The 23,770-nt window shown below is 47.8% G+C and overlaps 1 protein-coding gene across 3 annotated transcripts; it reads right to left on the minus strand.

The window, feature by feature from the left end:
* Positions 1 to 11,088: 11,088 nt before the first annotated feature.
* STX4 (syntaxin 4) lies at positions 11,089 to 20,073 on the minus strand. Of its 3 annotated transcripts, none has more exons than XM_057529064.1 (11): positions 19,790 to 20,070; positions 19,500 to 19,601; positions 19,314 to 19,413; positions 19,103 to 19,177; positions 18,317 to 18,387; positions 16,343 to 16,451; positions 16,195 to 16,271; positions 15,820 to 15,957; positions 14,824 to 14,934; positions 14,647 to 14,745; positions 13,273 to 13,411 (listed from the first exon to the last, which is right to left on the minus strand). In XM_057529064.1, the coding sequence occupies exons 1-10, from the start codon at positions 19,817 to 19,819 to the stop codon at positions 14,665 to 14,667; spliced, it is 894 nt and encodes a 297-aa protein (XP_057385047.1). In that variant the 5' UTR covers positions 19,820 to 20,070; the 3' UTR covers positions 13,273 to 13,411; positions 14,647 to 14,664. The 3 variants fall into 3 exon arrangements, with proteins under 3 accessions (XP_057385046.1, XP_057385047.1, XP_007186502.1); XM_007186440.3 differs by lacking the exon at positions 13,273 to 13,411 and adding an exon at positions 14,311 to 14,550; XM_057529063.1 differs by lacking the exon at positions 14,647 to 14,745 and having other exon boundaries at positions 11,089 to 13,411; positions 19,790 to 20,073.
* Between the last annotated feature and the right edge of the window lie 3,697 nt (positions 20,074 to 23,770).

Raw genomic sequence — 23,770 nt, forward strand, 5'->3', positions numbered from 1 at the left:
AACAAATCTATTTCGCTTTGTTTAGCCCACACTTACTTGACCTGTTACTGAGTAGCTCTACTTCTGTCTTTTTGCAGATAATAAACTGAGGCCCAAAGTTAGTATATTTCCCATAAATTGCAATAACAAATTAGAAAATATACTTGGGGTCCCATTCACAATAACAACAAAACCCATAAACTACAAAGGAGTAAACCTCACAAAAAACATGCAAACCCTGTATGAAGAAAATGGTATCTCTGTCCTGAAGGATATAAGACCTAACTAAATGGAGGTATACCATGTACCTGAGTGGAAAGATATTATTAAAAGATGTTGCTTCTCCAGTTTAATCCTTAAGTTCATTGCCATCCAAAAGAATTTTTTAACAAAACTTGAAAATCCTAAATTCCTGTGCAATATATATATTTTAAAAAAGTGGAGGGGACTTCCCTGGTGGTCCAATGGTTAAGACTCCGTGCTCCCAATGCAGGGAGCCCGGGTTCGATCCTTGGTCAGGGAACTAGATCCCATATGCCGCAGCTAAGAGCCTGCATGCCACAACGAAGATCCTGCATGCCGCAGCTAAGACCCAGCACAGCCAAATACATAAATAAATAAATATTTTTAAAAAAACAACAGTGAAGCTGTCAGGACTTCCCTGGCGGTCCAGTGGTTAAGACTCCGTGCTTCCACTGCAGGGGTCAAGGGTTCCATCCTTGGTCAGGGAACTAAGATCCTGCATGCTGTGCTGGCCAAAAAAAACAAAAAACAAAAAAACAGTGGAAGTGATGTATTTGACACGCTAGATAATCAAACACCAAAGCACTGGAATAAAAACAGGAAATTACTGACACAAGAATAAATTAGTTAATAGAGTGGGGGAGAGGGTTCAAAAGCAGCCCTGACTATTTCTGGGAATGTAGTTTATGATAAATATGATTATTCAAATCGGGAAAAATATAGGCTGTTAAATAACTTGACAGTTATAGCCATACTCTGGAAGGCTACATAACTTTTAAAGTAATTTTTCAAAGACCAAAAATGGAAAAACAAAAACGAGGTGCCACATTTAGTGTAAATTGGGAAGATGATTTGATATTTATCAAAAGTTAAATACTTCATGATGTATGTAATCATTATGCTGTATGCCTTCAACATACAGTGCTGTATGTCATGTCTCAATAAAACTGGAAGAGGGGGGAAAAAAGCAAACAAACACATTAAAAAAAAAAAAGGTTAAATGCATATACTCTCAGCAAGTACACCTCAAAGAATTTACATCACAGATTTCTTTTTCCAGTTCTGTGGCAAAACTGAAGATGAAAGATTGTTCGGTGCCGCAAAATCTGTGATAACTGGGAACACCCTATATGACCATTAGCAAAGGACTAACTAAGGCCGCTTTAAGATATATTATGCAACAGTTTTTTAAAAAATGAGGCTTATCAGTAGTGGGAAGCAGCTGCACAGCACAGGGAGATCAGCTCGGTGCTTTGTGACCACCTAGAGGGGTGGGATAGGGAGGGTGGGAGGGAGACACAAGAGGGAGGAGATATGGGGATATATGTATATGTATAGCTGATTCACTTTGTTATAAGGCAGAAACAAACACACCACTGTAAACCAATAAAGATGTTTAAAAAAAAAAAAGCCAAGAGAAAGAAAAACACAAAACTAAAAAAAAAAAAAAAAAAAATGAGGCTTATCAGGACTTCCCTGGTGGCACAGTGGTTAAGAATCCGCCTGCCAATGCAGGGGACACAGGTTTGAGCCCTGGTCCGGGAAGATCCCACATGCTGCGGAGCAACTAAGCCTGTGCGCCACAACTAGTGAGCCCGTGTGCCACAACTACTGAAGCCCGCGTGCCTAGAGCCAGTGCTCCTAATAAGAGAAGCCACCGCAATGAGAAGCCCGCGCACCGCAACGAAGAGTAGCCCCCGCTCGCCGCAACTAAAGAAAGCCCGCGGGCAGCAATGAAGACCCAACACACACAAAAATAAATAAATAAAAATTTTTTAAATGTTTAAAAAAAATGAGGCTTCTCAATCTACGTTGTTGAGCAATATTCAAAGAATATGTCAAGTGTAAAAGAGTGAAGTGCAGAGCAGTGTGGTTAGTATGCTCCCATTTGGGCCGAATTACACATAAGTGCTCAAATTCCTATAGAATATTTCTAGAAAGATAATCAAGGACTGATTCTGGACTATAAATTCCAACCACCAGGGCCTTCTGCATTTATAAGCCAAAACAAAGCCAAAGGTCAGAGTGAACCAGATCCTTCTTTCTATGCTGTTATCTGTAGACTTGGGGGCCACCAAGTTGGCAGCCTTAGGAAGTGCCCGGTGTGCCAGTGCCAGTCATGGGGACTAGGCAGCAGCTGGCTGTAGCCCAGGACTGGTACACCAGGTAGCACCTAGAGCAGAAGTACTAGGTATCCCCTTGGTGTCAGGGGCCTCACTCAGTGTTGTCATGCCCTGGCCCTCATTCCTGTTCACAGCAGAACAAGGGGGCCACATGGCAACAGCAGGGACCAGTGTCAAGGCTGCAGAAAGAGGGCACCAGTTTGACCAAGGACACTCACTGCCCATACCCATATCCAGAGCAGGAAAGAAACAGACACCGGACTGGGGGATTGAAAGCAGGGGAACTTTTGTTTACTACTGACTTGATTTTTAGCCTTGAGCAAGATGATTTATCTTGGGGTTTGGGGAGGCACCTGTTAAAAATAGGTGTAAAGACACCATATACACTAATCAGCAGATATCCCTGGGTATCTATCTACAATGAAGGATGAAGTGGGTCCCCTGGATGTTCAGAACAGATCCACAACTCCTGCTCCCTTTCTGGGCCCAGACAGTACACCCATCCCTTGGTCCCTCTTCTCTGACACCCCCAGTATCCCATACCCTAGTTCCTGCTCCCTGAGGACTCAGTCTGACTTTCAAAAAATTAATAGCATTATTAAAATATAATTCATATACCATACAATTAACCTGTCTGAAGTGTACAATTCAGTGGTTTTTTGGTATATTCACAGGGTTATGCAACCATCACAGTCTAATTTTAGAATATTTTCATACCCTCAAAAGAAACTCCATACCCATTAGCTGTCACTTCCTATTGATCCAAGCCCCTCACCCCCCACCAACCCTTTTCCCTCAGCCCTAGTCAATGGCTAATCTACTTTCAGTCTCTATAGGTTTGCCTATTGTGGACATTTCATGTAAATGGAGTCATACAATATGTGGTCTTTTGTGACTGATTTTTTACTTGGCATAATGTTCTCAAGGCTCATCCATGCTGTAGTTTGATCAGCTCTTCATTCTTTTTTATTGTCAAATAATATTCCATTGTATGGATATGCTACCTTTATTTATCCTTTCATCAGCCAATGGACATTTGGGTCTCCATTTTTTGTCTATTGTGAGTGATGCTGCTGTGAACATTCATGTACAAGTTTTTTTTTTCTAATGAACTAAGTGAGCCTGTCTTTTTTTTAAAATACATTTACTTATTTTATTTTATTTATATTTTTGGCTGCATTGGGTCTTTGTTGCTGCACGCGGGCTTTCTCTAGTTGTGGTGAGCAGGGACTACTCTTCGTTGCGGTGCACGGGCTTCTCATTGCGGTGGCTTCTCTTTGTTGTGGAGCACAGGTTCTAGGTGCACAGGCTTCAGTAATTGTGGCTCGCGGGCTCGGTAGTTGTGGCTCGCGGGCTCTAGAGCACAGGCTCAGCAGTTGTGGCGTACGGGCTTAGTTGCTCCACAGCATGTGGGATCTTCCCGGACCAGGGATCAAACCCATGTCCCCTGCATTGGCAGGCGGATTCTCAACCACTACGCCACCAGGGAAGTATCTGTACAAGTTTTTGTGTGGACATATTTTTCAATTCTCTGTGTATATATCTAGGAGTGGAATTGCTGGGTCATATGGTAACTCTATGTTTAACCATTGGAGCAACCGTCAGACTGTTTTCCAAAGTGGCTGCACCATTTTACATTCCCACCAACAGGGTATGAATGTTCCAGTTTCTCCACATCTTCACCAACAGTTGTTATTTTCTGTCTTTTTCATTACAGCCATCCTAGTAGGTGTAAATTTGTTGTTTTGATTTACATTTCCCTGGTGGCAAATGATGTTGAGGATCTTTTCATGGGCTTATTGGCCATTTGTATATCGTCTTTGGATAAATGTCTATTCAAGTCCTTTGGCCATTATTATTATTTTTATTAATTTGGCTGCGCTGGGTCTTAGTTGCGGCATGCAGGATCTTTTAGTTGCGGCATGCAAACTCTTAGCTGTGGCATGTGGGATCTAGTTCCCTGACCAGGGATCAAACCTGGGCCCCCTGCATTGGGAGCACCAAGTCTTAGCCACTGGACCACCAGGGAAGTCCCCCTTTGACCATTTTTTTAATTGGATTGATTCTGTTGAGTGGTAAGACTTATGTATTCTAGATACAAGTTCCTTATGATTTGCAAAAATTCCCTCCCATTGTGTGGGTTGTCTTTTTACTTTCTTTCTTTTTTTTTTTTTTAAACTGTGGCGTTATTTTTTTTTTTTTAACTTTGGGTTTATTTATTTATTTATTTTTGGCTGTGTTGGGTCTTCGTTTCTGTGCGAGGGCTTTCTCTAGTTGCGGCAAGTGGAGGCCACTCTTCATCGCGGTGCGTGGGCCTCTCACTATCGTGGCCTCTCTTGTTGCGGAGCACAGGCTCCAGACACGCAGGCTCAGTAATTGTGGCTCACGGACCTAGTTGCTCCGCGGCATGTGGGATCTTCCCAGACCAGGGCTCGAACCCGTGTCCCCTGCATTGGCAGGCAGATTCTCAACCACTGCGCCACCAGGGAAGCCCCTTTTTACTTTCTTGATGATGCCCTTTAAAGCGCAAACATTTTTAATTTTGATGATGTCCAATTTGTCTATTTTTGTCTGTTTTTGCTTGTGCTTTGAGAGCCATATCTAATAACCCATTTCCTAATACAAGGTCATGAAGATTTATGCCTATGTTTTCATCCAAGGGTTTTATAAACATTTACAAAGTTTATAATTTAGTTATAAATGTAAAAGTTTAAAATGCTTAAAAGATTTTTTTAAAATAAACTATAAGTTTTTATAGCTAAAAGCTTACATTTAGATTTTTGATCCATTTTGAGTTAATTTTTGTATATGGTTTGAGGTAAGGGTCTAACTTCATTCTTCTGCATGTGGATATCCAATTGTCCCAACTCCATTTATTGAAAAGACTATTTTTTCTACACTGAATTGTCTTGACTTCATTGTTGAAAATAACCTAACTGTAAATATAAGGGTTTATTTCCAGACTCTCAATTTTATTCCCTGGGTATATATCTTTCTTTATGCCAGTATCACATTGTTTTGCTTGCTGTAGCTTGGTAGTAAAATTTTAAATCAGGACCTGTGGGTCTTCCAACTTGTTCTTCTATTTCAAGATTAGTTTTGTTTTTCTAGATCCCTTGAATTTCCATATGAATTTTAGGATCAGCTTGTCAACTTTTGCAAAAAAGAAAAAGAAAAGGAAGCTGTCTGGGATTCTGATAGGGATTGCATTGGCTCCGTAGATCAATTTGAGGAGTACTGTCATCTTGACAATATTAAATCTTCTGACCCATGAACATGGGGTGTTTTTAAATTTATTTAGATTTTAATTTCTTTCAACAGTGTTTTATAGTGTTCAGTGTATAAATCTTACATTTCTTTTGTTAAATTTATATAGAAGTATTTTATTCCTTTTGTTGCTATTGTAAATGGAATTGTTTTCTTTCTTTTTTGGATTGTTCATTGCTAGTGATGAGAAATACAGTAGATTTTTGTACATTGTTCTTGTTTTCTGCAACCTTGCTGAACCAGTTTACTAGCTCTAATATGTGTGTGTGTGTGTGTGTGTGTGTGTATTCCTAAGGATTTTCTATATACAAGATCATGTCATCTGTAAAATGAGATTGTTTACTTCTTCTTTTCCAATCTGGATGCCATTTGTTTCTTTTTATTCCTTATAGTGTTAAATAGAAGTGATGGGAGAAGACATCCTGATCTGAGGGGGAAAACATCCAGTCTTTCATCATTTAAGTATGATGTTAGCTGTGACTTTTTCACAGATGCCCTTTGATAATTAGCAAGTTAAGGAAGTTCTCTCTTATTCCTAGTTTCTTAAGCTTTTTAAAAAAATCAAAGTTGTTGGGCTTCCCTGGTGGCACAGTCATTAAGAATCCACCTGCCAATGCAGGGGACACGGGTTTGAGCTCTGGTCCGGGAAGATCCCACATGCCACAGAGCAACTAAGCCCATGTGCCACAACTACTGAGCCCGCGTGCCACAACTATTGAAGCCTGAATGCCTAGAGCCCATGCTCCTCAACAAGGGAAGCTACCCCAATGAGAAGCCCGTGCACCACAACGAAGAGTAGCCCCGGCTCACTGCAACCAGAGAAAAGCCTTCACGCAGCAATGAAGACCCAATGCAGCCAAAAATAAAATAATTTAAAAAAAAAGAAAAAGTTGTTGGATTTTGTCAAATGTATTTTCTGTGTCTATTGAGATGATCAGAGGGTTTTTGTTCTTTATTCTATTAATATTCTTTATTACATTAATTGATTTTCAGATGTTAAACCAACCTTGCATTCTTGAGATAAATCCCACTTATATAATCATTTTTATATATTGCTGAATTTTGTTTGCTAGTATTTTGTTGAGGATTTTTACATCTATATTCATAAGAAATAGTGATCTGAAGTTTTCTTTTCTTGTGATGTCTTTGTCCCATTTTGTTATCTGGATAATTCCCAGACAGTCTGACTTTTGGCCCTCACTTTTCTTCTGCCCCAACTTCCTTTAATTCCCTGGCTCTCTGCCAGGACTGTCCCAGGTAGTGAAAGCATCTTGGGAATGCAAAATCATAGGCCCAGCTGGTGGGGCAATAGCTGGCATCACTCCTTAGTCTGTACTTTGGACTTCAGTCATGATCCCCTCCCCAGCTGAATGTCTGCATAAACTGGGACTCCTCGCAGGAGAAAACTCCAGGACCGGGGCTGAGGCAGAGGTAAGGGAAGGCAGCAGGCTTTGTAGATGGGGCGGTCATTCTGGATTCAACCAAGGAGATTTGGAGACTTGTTCTCAATTACTTATGCACAGCCCACTCTCAACTAAAATCCGTCTCCCTGGAGCCTGCTTTCCATTCAAGTCCTATCCCAACTCTGACCTCATTTCTTACCTACTCCTTACACTCAGCAGGCTCTAGCCATGCTGGCCTTCTGTTTATTTTCTTCCCAGTCTTGGGACCTTTGCACTTGCTCCTTCCTGGGGATGGAACCCATAATCCTAGATTTGCCCATGATGCTCTTTCTGTTCAAGTCTCAGCTCAAATCTTACTGTTTCTACTGCTGCATAATAAATGACCACAAACTTAACATCTTAAAAACAGCGTCCATTTCTTATCTTATGGTTCTATAGATCAGAAGTCCAGGCTGACTCAGCTGGGTCCTCTACTTAGTGTCTCATCAGGCTGAAGTCAAGGTCTTGGCCAGTGTGAGCTTTTATCTGGAGGCCCTGACATAGAATCCACTTCCAGACTCACCTGGGTTATTAACAGAATTCAGTTCCATTTGGCTGTAGGAATGAGGTCCCTGTTTCTTTGTTGGCTGTCAGCCAGTGGTTGTTCTCAGTTTCTAGAGGCCATCTACATTCCCTGGCTAGGAGCCCCTCCCTCTTCAAGGTCAGCAATGGCACATTGAGTCCTCCTGCTTCAAATTTCTCTGACTTCTGTCTTCCTCTTCTGTAGCTAGCTGGAGAAGATTTTCAGCTTTTAAGAGCTCATATGATTACATTTGGCCCACATGAATAATTCAGGACAATCTCCCTATCTTAAGGTCAACTGATTAGTAAACTTAATTACATCTGCAAAGCCCTTTTTCTCATGTTAGGTAACATATTCATAGAGATTAGGGCATGGAATCTTTGGGGGCCATTATTCTCCTTACAACAGTTCACCTTCTAGCCCTCAAAGATTCATGTCTGTCCCACACACAAAATACACTCACTTCCTCCCAAGGTCCCTAAAAGTCTCATCCCATTACAGCATCAAGTCAGAGTAAAAAAAGAAAAAATCTCATATAAATCTCATCAAACCAAAAGTCCCAAGTCTCATTATCTAAATTAGATGCAGATGAGGCTCTGGGTATAATCCATTCTGGAGCACAATTCCTCCCATCTGTGGACCTATGAAACTAAAGAAACAAGTCATGTACTCCAACATGCAACGCTGAGACATGCATAGGGTAATAGTTTTAGACATTCTGGTTCAAAAAGGGAAGAAACGGAAGGTAAAAAGGAGTGACTGATCCAAAGCAATTTCAAAAGCCAGCTGAGCAAATTTCTTTAGGTGTCCAGGCCTACAAGTAACCCTCCATGGCTCTGCTCTGCCTTCTGAGCCCTCAGTTCTGCCCTTTGGATAAGTCACCTCCCCTAAGAAACCATTCCTGACTATCTTTTAGAACAGCCATCTCCAACCCCTTGTAATTTTTTGTCACAACACACTGCTTAATTTTTTAATAATACATGTCCTGGTTTTGGGATGTCTTAGCTATTTCTTTACTTGTCATCTCCACTAAAATATAAACTCCATGAAAGCAGAGACTTTGTCTGAATTTTCACCTCTATTCCTCCAGCACCCGCCATAATGCCTGGTACGTAAGTCTTGCTCAATAAATATTTTGTGAATAAATGAAAGAATCAGTTAAATGTGGATTGGGGTGGTGTGGTATGCTGAACAATGGCCCTCTAAATATGACCACATCCTAATCCCTGGAACCTGAGAATGTTACTTGACATGGTAAAAGGGACTTTGCCAATGTGATTAAGTTAAGGATGGTGAAATGGTAGATTATACTGGAGTATCTGGATAGGCCTAAGGTAATCACAAGGGTCCTTATAAGAGGGAGACAGGAAGGTCAGAGTGGGAGGAGAAGGTGATATGATAGAAGCCAAGATTGGAATGATGTGCTTTGAAATGGAGGATAGGGCCACTAGCTAAGGAATGCAGGCATCAGTTAGAAACTGAAAAAGGTAAGCAAATGGTTCCTCCAGAAGGAGCCAGCCCGGCCAACTCCTTGACTTTAGCCCAGTGAAACTAATTTTGGATTTCTGACCTCCAGAACTATAAAAGAATAAATGTATGTTGTTTTAAGCCACTAAGTTTATGGTAATTTGTGCCAGGAGTAATAAGAAACTCAAGTTCCATTGCCTAAAGCAAACCATAGCTGATGTCAGTGGAGTGGGGATATATAATATTTTCGTATGGAGGGGCCTCACAGGGAAGGCCAATGAATGTTTTTGAACAATTGTAAAATCTTCCCCCATCTGCCCTCTTTGTCACAAATACTGTCTTTTGTGTTTCCTCCACATGCAAAATAAATGCATCCCCCTCTCAAGGCAGACCACCCAAATGACCTATCTAATCATGGCATCAGGCTCAAATCCAGGACCTCTGATAGTCTCTGTATCAGGTCCAGATGTGGCGTCTCTTGATCCAGAGACCTATGACCCAAAGTAAATAAACAGATAAACAGATAACTAGATAGATAAATAACTAGATAGATAAGTAGATAAATAGATCAATCAATCAGTCACAAATTATCTCTGTCCCCTCCACCACATCCAACATATGAAGTGGAACAAGGACAGGATAATAGCAGTAAACACCCTCATTCAGAAGGAAAAATGGGAGACAGAAGTTACTGGTCTATGATAATTCTAAAATCCTGCTGGGCAGATGTTGAAAAGGACCCCCTGCTTCCCCTGGGAGCGGAACTGCTTCCTGGGACTAGTTCCCTAGTTCATTCTTCTCCATGTCCTTGGCTCTGCCTTTTTTTGTTTGTTTATTTGGCTGCACCGGGTCTTAGTTGCCTCGTGTGGGATCTTCAGTTGTGGCATGCGGGATCTTTAGTTGCAGCATGTGGGATCTACTTCCCTGACCAGGGATCGAACCCGGACCCCTGCATTGGGAGCACAGAGTCTTAACTGCTGGACCACCAGGGAAGTCCTGGCTCTGCCCTTATAATGGCCCATCCTTTTCCATTTATTCCCCTTGGCCACATTTGAGAACACGTGGAGGTTATGCTTTTCTTTAATAAGGCAGCTTTCTTGGTCTCCTTCATGCCCATAGAAATTTGGAAGCCCTCAAGGTCATTTTAAGACTTGAACACTCATGGTCTTTTAAAAATCCAAGCTAATGTGTTTTTTTTGGCGGGGGAGGTAGGGGGACTTCTTATCTATTTGATTCCAGTCAGTCCCATGGACCAACAGCCAAACTCACAATTTTTTCAGACATGCCTCTTTTTCGACTTAGTTGTAGGCAAGTGGAGAGTTACACTCTTAATCTCTTTTCCCTGAATCACCTTGTATAACTGAAAAGATTTACTGGGAACCACTTCGACCAAGTCAGAGGTTTTTACATAAGGCATGAGAGCCATACACTTGATATGGCCCTTGCCACAAAGATGAATTTTTTTTTTTAAATAAGCTTATTTATTTATTTATTTTTGGCTGTGTTGGGTCTTCGTTACTGCGCGTGGGCTTTCTCTAGTTGCGGCGAGCGGGGGCTATTCTTCCTTGCAGTGCGCGGGCTTCTCATTGCGGTGGCTTCTCTTGTTGTGGAGCACGGGCTCTAGGCATGCGGGCTTTGGTAGTTGTGGCTCATGGGCTCTAGAGTGCAGGCTCAGTAGTTGTGATGCACAGGCTTAGTTGCTCCACGGCATGTGGGATCTGCCCCAACCAGGGCTCAAACCTGTGTCCCCTGCATTGGCAGGTGAATTCATAACCACTGCGCCACCAGGGAAGTCCCACAAAGATGAATTTTAATAAAACTTTGTGCCTTAATGGCCTTGTCAAGTTGTATCTTTCACTGGTTAAAAATTTGGATCACTTGCCTGGAGTTTCTATATTCTCTTCCATTTCTGCTTAAAAACTGGCCAATTATATTCTGAGTCATCTCTTTCTTACAGTAACTTGTCAAATGCACCCAACAGCAACCAAGGCATACTACTAATATTCTCTTTCCCCAATTTTTTGCCTAAAGCTCTAAACTCAGTTGGACATTATTTATACTTAGTTCTATTTCCAGATTACAGTTTAAAAAAATGCTTCACCACTGCGTAACACACATCACCATCTTTCTAGCTTCCAACGGTAGTTTCCTCACCAGCCACTGTCCGCTCCAAAGCCAATGACACACAATTCAGGTTTGTTTTTTATTGTAGCAACACCCCACTGCTGGGTAATAATTCTGTAACAGTTGAAAGGACTGTTGATGTGGTAACAACCAACCTCAAAATATCAGTGGCTCACAGCAAGAGAAGTTTCTCATTTACATTACGCATCATTTTACAGGTGGGCTACAGCTCAGCTTCATGTCCTGTTAATTCTGGGTTCCAGGCTGAAGAAGTCTTGATCTGGCAATTGACAGTTTCATGGCCGAGGATAAAGAGAAGGGAAGCTCTCAGAATACTCATTGGTGCTTAAAGCTTCTATTTGGAAGTGGTACTTTGCATTTCTACTCACATTCCACTGGCCATAGCCAAGCCCATTGTAAGTGGGGCATGAATGTATAATCCTCCTGAAGTGAGGGGCCCAGTAGGAAGGACAGCATATATTTGGAACAGTAATCTACCACAGGGCTGTACCAGAAACTGATATCAATCACTGAACTCGTCCATTCTTGCTTCATATGCACTCTGCTGCAGCGTTTTGTACCATGTAACACCTCTCATACATCTTGGTCAAGGGTAAAATCTTGATTCAAGGTAGACAATTCATAGGTAGGTCAATGTAGCCTGACCTAGACCAGTCAGGTTCCTTTTCTTAAGAATCTGAACCATGAAATATTCAGCGGGTGAGGGAGTAAGTGGAGAGGGCTGCAGGTGAAAGGTTGTGATGCAACATGATTTGGAAAAGCCACAACTAACACAGGCCATGTTCCCTGAAAGCTGGGCTGACAGCAGCCAAGCCAGGATTTCAGTGCAAAACCTGCCCTTAGCCCCTCACTCAGGTCGGTTTCCCACAGGGAATGGGTATACGCAAGGGAGCCTGTGAAACCTCCAGTGCACTTGTCTGCTAAGTCGGCTCCAAACTTGCCACTCACCTGTTCAAAAACCTTCTATAGGTCCCCACAGCCCACAGAAAAAGTTCAAATTGTTGAGCCCGGCATCTGAGCCCTCGCTTGGCCATCTAGCCACCTCTTCCAGGAGGTTCTGGACGGCGTCCTGGGTGAGACGGGTAAGCAGCCTTTCAGGGTGGCGCTGTCCAGCACGGCCAAGCGGAAGACACACACTGCACGTGGACACCCAGCTGCGTAGATGTGGCAGTCTCCGCGTCGGTTTGACAGTCTCTATCAGATTCCAGTAGGTACCATGGGTCGTGCAGTTTGATTCCGAAGGCAGAAAAATGAGGGATTGGACAAAGGCGACCAAAAGGACAGGATTCCGCTGAAGAAGCAGGCCGCAAGGGGAAGAGATAGAGAATGGAGAATCAGGGAAGCGCAGAGGCCCCGCGTCCAAATCAATCTTCCCCTGGGGCAGGATCCATCCGGCCCCGCAGTTTCCCCATTGGGTGGGCATCCAGAGTGTTCGCACGTTTCTGAAAATGAGGGGTTCCTTCCTGTAGGCGTCTAGAGTTTCTTCTGTACACAGGACACAGGATCTCAGGCAGGACGAAGGCGTGAGTAACCTCCCAGACTTGGGCAGCCGCAAGTCGGGCAGCTAGGGAGAGCGATCCGGCCACGCCTTCTCGCGTGAGGTTCTGACTCCCTGCGCACGCCCACCAGTCTCTCACTGGCCAGCAGCCTCCCGTCTCCTTTGGCGTTTGGACCATGCCCCTTGAGCTCTGTGATCCAATCGCTTTTGGGTGCGACTGAGGACTCGCTCTGAGGCCCCGCCCACATCAGCGTCCTCTAATTGCTGTTTAATACCCGGTGCTCACTCCTTCAGGACGCCCTACGGACCAATCCTGATGCTCTTCAGGAACAACATTTAGGTCCGCTAGTCAGTCGTTTTCCAAGTGGGGACCGGGCCACCCTTCAGCCACACCCCGTACATTCGGGGCCAAGTGTACCCTCGGATCTGGCGCAGGCACCAAGCAACCGCCGTTCTAGGGCCACAGGGAGGCGCTGCAGGCGGGCGCACAGCCCCGGATGGAGGCTGAGCGGTCCTGTCCCACGTCACCGCGGCCCAATCCCGCCCTCTGACCCCTCCCCCATCCCGGGTCCAGGGGCGGGGTCCCAGTCTGCACCAACGGCCACACTGCTAGCCCTTCATCGCTCGCGTCGCCCCGGCACCCACGTGTGCACCCCATACTTGGTGGCCGAAGCAAGAGGTACTGCAACCAGACGGGCTGGGCTACAGGAGCAGCGGCGGTGACCTGTGGGATCGAAAGTGCGATGGGCCAGGGCGGCTGGAACCCGGCTCCCAGACCTTGGTTAGGATCAGGCACCTCCCTGTTTTTACCAGGCTTCGGAGCCAGGAGCCCTGAAACTACGTGTCTGGGGACGGGAGCCACACCCAGCTGCAGAAACTAGGCATGGGACTTGAAAATCTTAGACATTTAGAGTGGAAGCCTGGAGCTCAGGTGAGTCATGGAAGCCCTGGGGTCAGGCTCCTCTGCCTCCTCTACCCGCTTCAGCCACAAGACCCCCGAGAAACAAGGTGAGCTGATGCAGTGCCAAGCTCTCTAACCTGAACTCATGTAAGAGGCAATGCCTTTTTCTGGGCACAGGGCCTGGCCTGTTGAACCCTTTGCCTGGCAACCTCTTCACTGATTCTTCCCATAACCGGCCCCTCCTCACTTGCCACACCACTCAAATATCGCCCCTTCTGAGACCGGCCCTTCCCAGTCCACTGTATCCAAAGTAACAGGCTCAATTACTTTTTCACAGTGCCTCTTCTTCTTGGCCTCAGGAATGCCCACAGATCACACACACACACACACACACACACACACACACACCACCCCCCCACCCCCCACCCCCCCTGTGTCCCAGCCTGGCCTGGCCCAGCCTCACTGCTTTGGGGTTAGGTACTCACAGCCAGATGTGGGTGTTACCCCCTCCCGGCCCCACTCATTCTCATGGGAGAGTAGAAGGGCACTGCCAGCCTGGTGTGCTCACAGCACCTAAGACAGTCTGATCTGAGCCTGCCTGGGCTGGGCCTGTCCCCAAGGGTGGCCAGGAGGTGGGGAGGCTGGTTACCTGGAGGCCCTGGACCAGCCTTTTCAGGAACACACATGCACAGGGGAATCTCCAAGCTTTTTTTTTTTTTTTTTTTTTTTAATTTCTTACAAAACCACATGTCCCAGCCAGACAGGACAGTGCAGGCCCGCCCCCAGGCACTGTGGCTTGAGGAGGGAGGCCCCCATGGATGAGGGGCTGCCGACCCCAGAAGGACTGTCTGCCCCTCTGCACAAGGCCAGTGTGAGGAAGGGGTCTGGCTGGAGGCTCTGTCCTGCCCACCCCCAGCTGCTGGGAGAGAAGGTAGACCCGGGGTCCCTGGTGCTCTTAGTGCCTGCAAGGGAAGGAGGGCAGAAGAGGGTCTGAGGGGAGGAGAAAAGGCTGGGGTCAGGGATGGGGCAGGCCAGGGGGCAGGCCCACAGTATCTCACCGAGAATATGCAGCGCTATCAAACCAACGTGGAGACGCTAATGATGACCACCAGAATGAGGACAGTGACGGACAAACAGATGGCAATAAAGACTTTCTTCTGTGGGAGAGGAGGGGGGTCAGGGAAGCTCAGGAGGGGAGGGAGGGCCACCCAGGGTGGGGGTGGGGGGAGGCTGACCTTCCGCGCCTTCTTCTGGTTCTCCAGGGCCATCTTGACATGTTCCTGCCCACGTTCCACATAGTCTGCTGAGCTCAGAATGTTCTTCTCAATTCTGTTGATCGTCTCCCCCTGCTCGGAAGAGGGGGTGGTTCAGGCAGGTAGGAATGACTGGGGGTGGAGGGCCCAGCAGCTCCTCAGTCTGCCCAGCCCAACCACAAATGACTGAAGGACATTCCTGGCAGAAAACACTGCACTAACAAAGATGTGGAGGCAGGACCACGTCTGACCAAAGTCCACTCTCCTGCAGGTGGCTTCCAGGCCCCCTTCCACCATGTGGTCCCTCTGTCCTGCTCCCTCGCCCCGTACAACCTCTACTCGCAGTGCTGGCTGGGAGTTGAGTGCCTTACATGGCTCCTATCTTTTCACACAGGGTGAACTTTTGTCCCCTCACAAGTCTGTCTGAAGTCACATGTTCTTTAGGCCTGTCTCCCCGCTGCTGTGAAGCTCTCCCTATCCTGGTACTCCTACCGAGTGAAAGCTCTTCCCCATGACTCCCAGCTGCGAAAGGGCATTGGGTCAGCTCCTCCAGGACAGGGCTGGAAGCTCCCCTTATGCTGAGATAAGGGCCGGGGGAAGAATACCACCTCCCACCCCATCCTTGTACAGATTTTAGGAGGCAGGCCCTCTAGGGAGCAGCTGTGGAGCTCTCAGAAGTATGAGGGTAGATTCGGTTGGTGGAGGAGGAGCCAGGGTTGGGGCCATACCTGGGGTGGGCTCAAGTTTGAGGGATGGGGTACAACGTATAGAGGAGTGGCCATCCAAGTAGCTGTTGAGGAGGACGCAATTTGGGGGCACAGCTAAGGATGGAAATAAAGGCAAGCCTGGGGGCTTGGCCCAGTCTGGAGAACAAAAGCCCCGGGGAGAGAGGCTAAGGGTGGAGGTGGGCTGACAGGCACAATACGGTCTCACGTCTGGGGGCTGAATCAAGCCTGGCCAGCTGCCTGGGGTGCCCACCTGCATCTCCACTTCAGTAGCCAGAAAAGTGAAAATCTCATGAAGTTCACGGATACTGCGCTCAAGCTGCTGGATCTCACTGTGCCGGGCCGAGATCTCATTTAGGGCCTGTCGAGTCACCTGTGTGTCCTTCAGTATCTGGAGAGTGGACAGGAGTGAAGGGACAAGTCACGGGGAAACCAGCAGCAGGTTCAGAATTTCCTGTTCAGCTTTGGGGCAGCCTTCAGGCCTAGAACTGGGGCCAGGCCCCTGATGAGTGGTTCCAGGCAGGCTAATTCGTGCCCTTCTGGGTCTCAGGATTCCCTCCATGAAAAAGGGCCAGGACTCAGAGACAACGGGGGGCCCGGCAGAGGGAGGCTGGCTGCGGCCACTCACATTGGACACAAACACCTCGCTCTGCCCGCTGTCCAGCATCTGCTCCAGCTCCTCGTCAGACACCATTCCAGCATTTGCTGTGAAGGAAAAGGCCAGGCTCAGAGCTGGTCAGGTCACCTGACCCTGTGGGCCGGACGCCGCAACTCACTGATCTTCAGCTGCCTCCGAATCCGCTCCACGTTCTTCTCCCGGTATTCGGACTGCATTGAGTTGCACTTGTTGATGAGCTCCACGAATTGCTGGGACAGGACCCCGTGCTAAGGATGGAGAATAGAAGCTGGGTACTCCTGGAAGGATCCCTGCCCGGTCTGGGCCTCAGCATCCCCGTGGGTACAGTGAGCAAAGAGCAGGAGCTCATAGGTGCCTGCTGCCTTGACCACCTTGAAAGGCTCCCCCAGTCTCTCAAAGTAAAAGCCGAAGCCCTTACCAGGACCTACAAGGCCCTATATGACCCTCCCCTTCCCCCGTTGCCCCTCTGACCTTACCTCCCGACACTGTTCCCTCACCCCTTCCCTCCAAACCACAATGGGCTCTTTACTCCTCCCTGAGCAGAGCACAGCCCCACCTCAGGCCTTTGCACTTGCACGCCTTCGGCCTGGAATGCTCAGGCCCCACAAAGGCCTTTAGTCTTTGTTACAATGTCACCTTCTAAGTGAAGTTTTCTCCACCTTATTGCAACCTGCCTTCTCCCGATGTTCTCATTCCCTCTCCTCCTGCTCTTTTCCCTTAATACTTCCTATGTTCTAAAATAATTTACTGGGCTTCCCTGGTGGCGCAGTGGTTGAGAATCTGCCTGCCAATGCAGGGGACACGGGTTCGAGCCCTGGTCTGGGAAGATCCCACATGCCGCGGAGCAACTAGGCCCGTGAGCCACAACTACTGAGCCTGCGCGTCTGGAGCCTGTGCTCCGCAACAAGAGAGGCCGCGATAATGAGAGGCCCGCGCACCGCGATGAAGAGTGGCCCCCGCATGCCGCAACTAGAGAAAGCCCTCGCACAGAAACGAAGACCCAACACAGCCAAAAATAAATAAATAAATAAATAAATAAAGGAATTCCTAAAAAAAAAAAGTAAAATAAAATAATTTACTGACTTATTATGGTGATTGTCTCTCCGCACTGGAATGTAAGCTCTGTGAGGATAGGGATCTTTGGTTCACGGCTGTATCCCAAACAGCTGAAAAATGGTCTGGCACACAGTAGGCCCTCAACAAATGTTTGTGGAATGCCTGTTGAACACCAGCCTCACTGCTTAGACTAGAGGTGTGCTGGGATGCCCAGGGGTCATAGCGATTGCCCAGATTTTTACAGGCCCACCTGGGCCGTCAGCCTCTCACACCAATGACTACCACAAGCCCCCCCTCCCCCGAAACGCCCTCTCTCCTTGTCCATTTCCCTGATGTCTAAAATCTGCTCATTCCTTGGAGTTCCTTCCTCAAAGACACATCTGCTCTCCTGGCTTCAGCTGTACCCTTTCAAGATGCCCAAACTGTTCCATCTTCAATCTGGGGTCTTTGCTGAGCTCTGGGCCCACCTACTTCAACTCTGATCTCCAAGAACTCCAAACCATGCCTCACTGGGCATCCAGAGGAGGCTGCTCAGACCACCTCAAATCTCCTTACAAAGCTGTTGATTCAGTGACCTTCCACCCCAGGGAAGTTCCTCTTCCTGACTTCTTGAATTCTGTCCCTGGGGCAGAGGATGTCCCTGTCACATGGGCAGGGAACCTCCCAACCATTTGACTGCACCCTCTTCTTTCCTGGGCAGAGCCACTAGCTACCAAGTCCTACCTGAGTAATGTCTTTGTCATCTATTCAAGCTTAACTCCCCATCTTGGCTTCTAGAAAGTATCTCCTACAGCCGAGCCCAGATCATGTCTAGGGACTCAGCAACTTCTCACTGAATGGAGGAGAAGAGGGCAGGGATATAATGGACTGGAAGTCATGAGACCTGGGTTCTTGACCTTGGGTGAATCCTATTCCTCTCTGAGCCTCAGTTTCCCCATTTGGAAAATCATCTGGTTGAACTTGATGATCTCTAAGGGCCCTTCCTCCTTACATCTGCCATCTAATGATCTATAAAACACTAGCTGAAATTTTCTAGTTCTGGGAATAATGAACCCACCTGGGTTTTTCTCATTCTTGTGTTGACCGAGTTATAGTTCTCATCAGCTTCCTCCTTCTGGGGCTCTATGGCTGTGGAAAGACACAAGAGTATTGGTAGAGCAGGGGAGTTTGACCTGTGGCTTCTGAAATTCGTTTGGCGACTAGGACCCCAGCCACCCAGCCATACAATAGAGAGGCGCTTATCGCCATAGGATTTTTTTTGGAAATAAAATTTATCATAAAATGACTGAGTCTCTGACAGGCAAAAGTATATTTTTCTTTGCAATAAATACATCGGAGAATTCCCACAGGCATGCAGAGGCCTAACAAAACCCCCATCTGCCTGCCCAAAGAATGCACACTGGGCAACAAGAATTGTAGGAGTACAGCTGATCCTTGCACAACTGCGTGGGTCCACTTATACTTGGATATTTAGAAAATAAATGCATGCTACAGAACTACATGATCCACGGTTAGTTGAATCCACCCATGCAGGACCTGGGATATGGAGGGTGGACCATACAGTTATATGCAGATTTTGACTTGTGGGGTGGGGTGGCAACGCTAACCTCTGCCTCAGTCAAGGGTCAAATGTCAATGGTTTCATTATAAGTAAGGGAACCTGAGAGGCAGGCATATGCTGTGGAAAGAACTTTGGACTGGAAGCCAGGAGACGGAGATTCTAGACGTAGGCCTGCTGTGTGACCTGGATATATATCACTGGCCTCTCTGGGCCACACACTCCCCAGATATACCAGGAGCTGGGCAGGATCAGAGGAAAGTGTCTGAGGTCCTAGGAGCTCACCCTTCAGCTGTGCGCGGATGTCCCTCCCCAGCTGTTTGATCTCGTCGCGCAGGTTCTGCAGGTCCTGCTTCATGCCTGAAGAAGAGAAAGCCATGATGCCCAAACAGCAGCCCCTACCTCAACAAATCTCCCTGCCCACCACCTGCGTGGAACTACAATCCCCACAATCCCTCTGGCTGAGCATGCGTTCTATACCCAGGGTTTCACTCACTCTCCTCGGGAAGGGGCGTGGCCAGAATGGTGACCTGCTGCTTCTCCAACTCTCGGACTTTATTCTCCAACTTGACAATAGTTTGCCGAATTGTCCGAACCTGGGGAGGATGACCGAGAGGGTTGAAGGAGATATGGGGGTCCTCCAGCCCCCTCGTGAATCCAGGCCGAGACCCCAGCCTCTTACCTTCTGGAAGAATTCATCGTCCGGGCTCCCCAGCCGTGCAGTGCCCGGGTGTACCACCAGCGCGACTCGCTCCTTGTCTTCATCGTCCGAGCTGTCATCCCCCTGCCAGGGCCGGGGTCACTGGCATCACTTCCTTGCTATTGCTCTCGCCCAGCAGGACTCACAGACTTCCGGGTCTTTCCTTCCTAGCCCACAGCCACCCCTCCCTGCCCCGAAGACCAGGAGTCCTGCATTCCAGCCAGACCCCACCCCGTCCGCTCGTCCCCAACCCTGCTGCGCCGACTTCTCACCTGCCTCAGCTCGTGGGTCCTGTCCCGCATGGCGGCTCGAGCTCCCTCTCCCCGGCGCCGGAGCCCGGCGGGCCTCAAGATTCTAAGTTTGGAACTCCCGTATCCCACTCACACTCTGACACTCCCCTCCGCCCTCACCCTGCGGACCCCAAGACTGCCCCCCACGAGCCGCCAGAGGCTCTTTCCCTGGCACCATCCACAGTCAAGGGGAAGGAGCCGACCTCGGGGACCCCCAAGTTTCCACAGGTTGGAATTCCCTTTTCTTCCCCCCCCCTCCCTCTCCAGTAACCTCGGCCCCGCCCCCTCTGGGATGACTGGAGCATGCGCACGGGATCTCGTCCCTTCCCCACCCGAGGGAAAGGCGGAGGTCGGAAGCAGCAGGGCCCCGAACGGAAGCAAAATTGCCAGGACGTGAGAACCCGCCCACTTCGCCGGAACTATCGCATCTTCAAACGGAAATCTAGTTGCCAAAAGGGGTGAGAATGCGTCATTGGTATGTAATCTGAGAGGCCCCTCATCTCACATCACCCCACGGTGCACCCCTCCTCGCGTCACGTGACCGGCCCGGTCCCAGCCTCTCAGACCACAGAACGTGACGCCTCGACTGTCACATGTCTCGGCTCTGTCAACTACGTCTCTGGAACACCTATCTCCCCACGACGTCCTCGGCACCCCGGTGCCCGAGTTACCTCCCTTCAGCCCCCACGCGGCGGGGAGGGGGCGCTGACTACCCCCAGAGGCAGTGGGTGGTAGGACCTTGGCTGAATTCGGCTTTATTTCTTTTGGGTCCGGGAGTGTTGGGCAGACGACTTAGAATTTGGAGCTGTCAACATGATGAGACCTTGAAATTCAGAAAAGAAAAAGATCCAGCATCAGAGAGTTGCAGGGTTTTGTAGGCAGAGCATCTGGGGGTGGGAAGTGACCTCACCCGAGGCAGAAATCTCTTCTCCCGAATACTCCTGGCACAGCTTCTGACAGGTGGGCGGCTGGCGCCCGGCTTGAACGCTGCAGTCCTGCTGCACTCACCACCTTCTGAGCAGCGACACCATTTCAGGGTAGCTCAGGCTGAGAAAAGAGTCTATTATATTGAGCAGCATGTCACTTAGACCGCCCCCCCAGACCCCCACCTTGCACCGGAGTCTACCCTCTGGAGCCCACAAAAAAATTCCACATTATAGTGGCCTGTGAGCTCTTGAGGTGAGGGCATGACTGTAGGGTTCTCACCAGAATCCCAGCACCTAGTTCAGTACCCAGCATATAGTAGACCCTCAGTAAATATTTGTGGACAGAATCTTAGCCTTTCATATAACTGAAGATGAAGCTTATGGTTCCCTAGTCTTCTCTTTTAGGCTTCAGGCTGTCACGGTGACACTTCCCTAACCCTAGCCCTGTAGACATTCATTCATTCAGTGGATATTTATTGGGAATTTACTATGGGCCAGACACTGTTCTAGGGCTGGAGATACATGAGGGTGTAACAGACAAGAATGCCTTGCACTTTTGGAACCTACATTCTATAGGAGGAGGCCCCAAGGCCACTGAGTGAGTCTCAGCATAGCCAGGATGAATATTAGTTCTCGTGGATCCCAGGGTTCTTTCCAGGGAGTTATATGAAGGTCAAGCAACGGAAGAAAGGGCCCCTCTCTATTATGTCCTAGTAAGGAAATCTAGATTTTTTTTTTTTTTTTTTTTTGGCCACGCTGTGCAGCATGCAGGATCTTAGTTCCCAGGGATCGAACCTATGCCCTCTGCAGTGGAAGCCAGGGAAGTCCCAAGGAAACCTAGATTTCTGTGACTGAGTTGCTGTGGACTTCTGGAAAGTCACTTCTTATCTCAGGGCCTTGATCTCCCATCTCTACAATGGGTGGCAATAGGGGGATGGGGAGATAGTCTTTATGGGTATTCCCTGCTCTAAAGTTCAATGATAGTGAAACTGTCAAGTGCTGTATCACTCTATGTGAGGGGCTTTGATCCTTCTCCTCTTCCCTTTAGAATTCGGCTCGTCTGGGGTTGGGAATGAAGGAGTGAAGATGGTGCTGCTCTGATCAACCCACAGGGGGAATGTAGGGTTAGAGGCTTAAATGAAGGGTTCGGGAGGCCAAGCCCTGCCCACGGAGTTCCCTGGAAATCATGAGGAAGAATTGCTCTGCTCTTGGGTCTTTCCTATTGGCCTCTGCCTCCCTGCCCCCCTCCTTTCTTTCCCTCTGTCTCTGTCCCTAGTCTCTCTCCGTCTCTCTGAGTGGTACGGTGGAAGGGCTTTTGGACATCTGACCTTTAGTCCTGTCTTAAATAATTCATTGCTCCTCCGTGGGCCTTAATTTCTCCATTTGACAACTTGGTCTGGTCATTTCTGTTTTGCCTAAGGTAAGAATTGAGCAATATCAGGTGAGGTAAGGAAGGATATGAAAGGGTCTTGCAAAAGCCCCCCTCTGCAGGCTTTTACTACTGTGGATTCCAGGTCTCTCTGGGCCCACCAGTCCCACCTGCCTCTCTCTGTTTCTCAGCCTTTTGGTGACTTGCCGCCTTGGTTCCAGCTATGATCTGGATTTGTTGGTGCCTTTGTTAAATTACCCAGGATTATGATAGTCATCATTTTATTTGTGGTCTCTGGATGGGATCACAGGGCTATGGGATGGTGACTTAAGGTCATACATAGGAGGCTGGGCTCAAAGCCCCATGGAGTGGTGTGTGGAGGAGCTGGGGAGCAGAGGCCATCTAGAGGGAATGGCTCTGGGGATGGAGCTTTCCAGAGCTGAGCCCATAGCTCTGTTTCATGGTCCTTTTTGACTCCTCTCAGGCCCTCTGAGCAGCCTTGAAGGGTGCATTAACTATATTGGGCCTCGAATGTGTGGGTGTTGGGGGGTATTTTCCTCTCAGTCTGTGTGAAGGTCAAACCCTACTTGATCTTTTTTTTTTTTTTAATTTTATTTTGGCTGTGCGGGCTCTTCGTTGCGGTGCATGGGCTTCTCTAGTTGTGGTGCTTGGGCTCTAGAGCGCGTGGGGTCAGTAGTTGCAGCGTGCAGGCTTCTCTTTACTTGCAGCACACAGGCTTAGTTGCCCCACAGCATGTGGGATCTTAGTTCCCCCACAGCATGTGGGATCTTAGTTCCCCCACCAGGGATGGAACCCGCGTCCCCTGCATTGGAAGGCGGATCCTTAACTGCTGGACCACCAGGGAAGTCCCAAACCCTACTTGATCTTGATGCTTGGCAGCTTGTCCTGTCCCCTCCATCTGCGGGTCCATCTACCAACAGTGGAACCAGATGACCTGGGCTGGAATCCCAGCTCATTCACTTGCTGTATAACCCTGTAAGGCAAGCTACTTAACCTCTCTATGTTAACTCAGTTTCCTCATTTGAAAAATGGGAACCATAACAGTACGAATCTCATAGGGTTGCCGTAAGGATTCAATGAAATGATATATGTGTAAAGTGAAAGAACAGTATCTGGTATTAAGTGCTAGCAAAGTGTTTGCTGCCGTCATATGACGGTGATGATCACGATTGTCACTCTGATGATGTCAGCAGCCCCAGTGTCTCTGCCAGGGTTTCCACGCTGCTGCTCGTCTTCCTTCCCCTTTCCATCTCCTGAGCCCTACTGTGCGCCAAATCCTAGGCTAGCTGTCTTGCCAACTCCTGCCCATCTCTCGTGTCTCCTCTTGGATCTAACACACCATATATTTTGCTAATTTATTCTATATATTGTCTGCCTCCACCCCTCCTCTCCACCCTACTAGAATGTAAGCTCCATGAGGACAGGGATTTTCACCTGCACTATTCATTGCCGTGTCCCCAGTGCCTACAACAGTGCCTGGCACATAGTAGCTGGTCAATAAGTATTCACGAAGGAATGAAATTATTTCTTTTTAATTTAATAGTTACCTAGCATTCACTATGTGCTAGGTACCAATACTAGTACTTTATAAATATTTACTCATTTCATCCTCATATCAATTCTGTGAGAAAGTACTATTATTGTCCT

This window comes from Balaenoptera acutorostrata, chromosome 15 (genome assembly GCF_949987535.1).
Source record: "Balaenoptera acutorostrata chromosome 15, mBalAcu1.1, whole genome shotgun sequence".
Lineage (NCBI taxonomy): Eukaryota > Metazoa > Chordata > Mammalia > Artiodactyla > Balaenopteridae > Balaenoptera > Balaenoptera acutorostrata.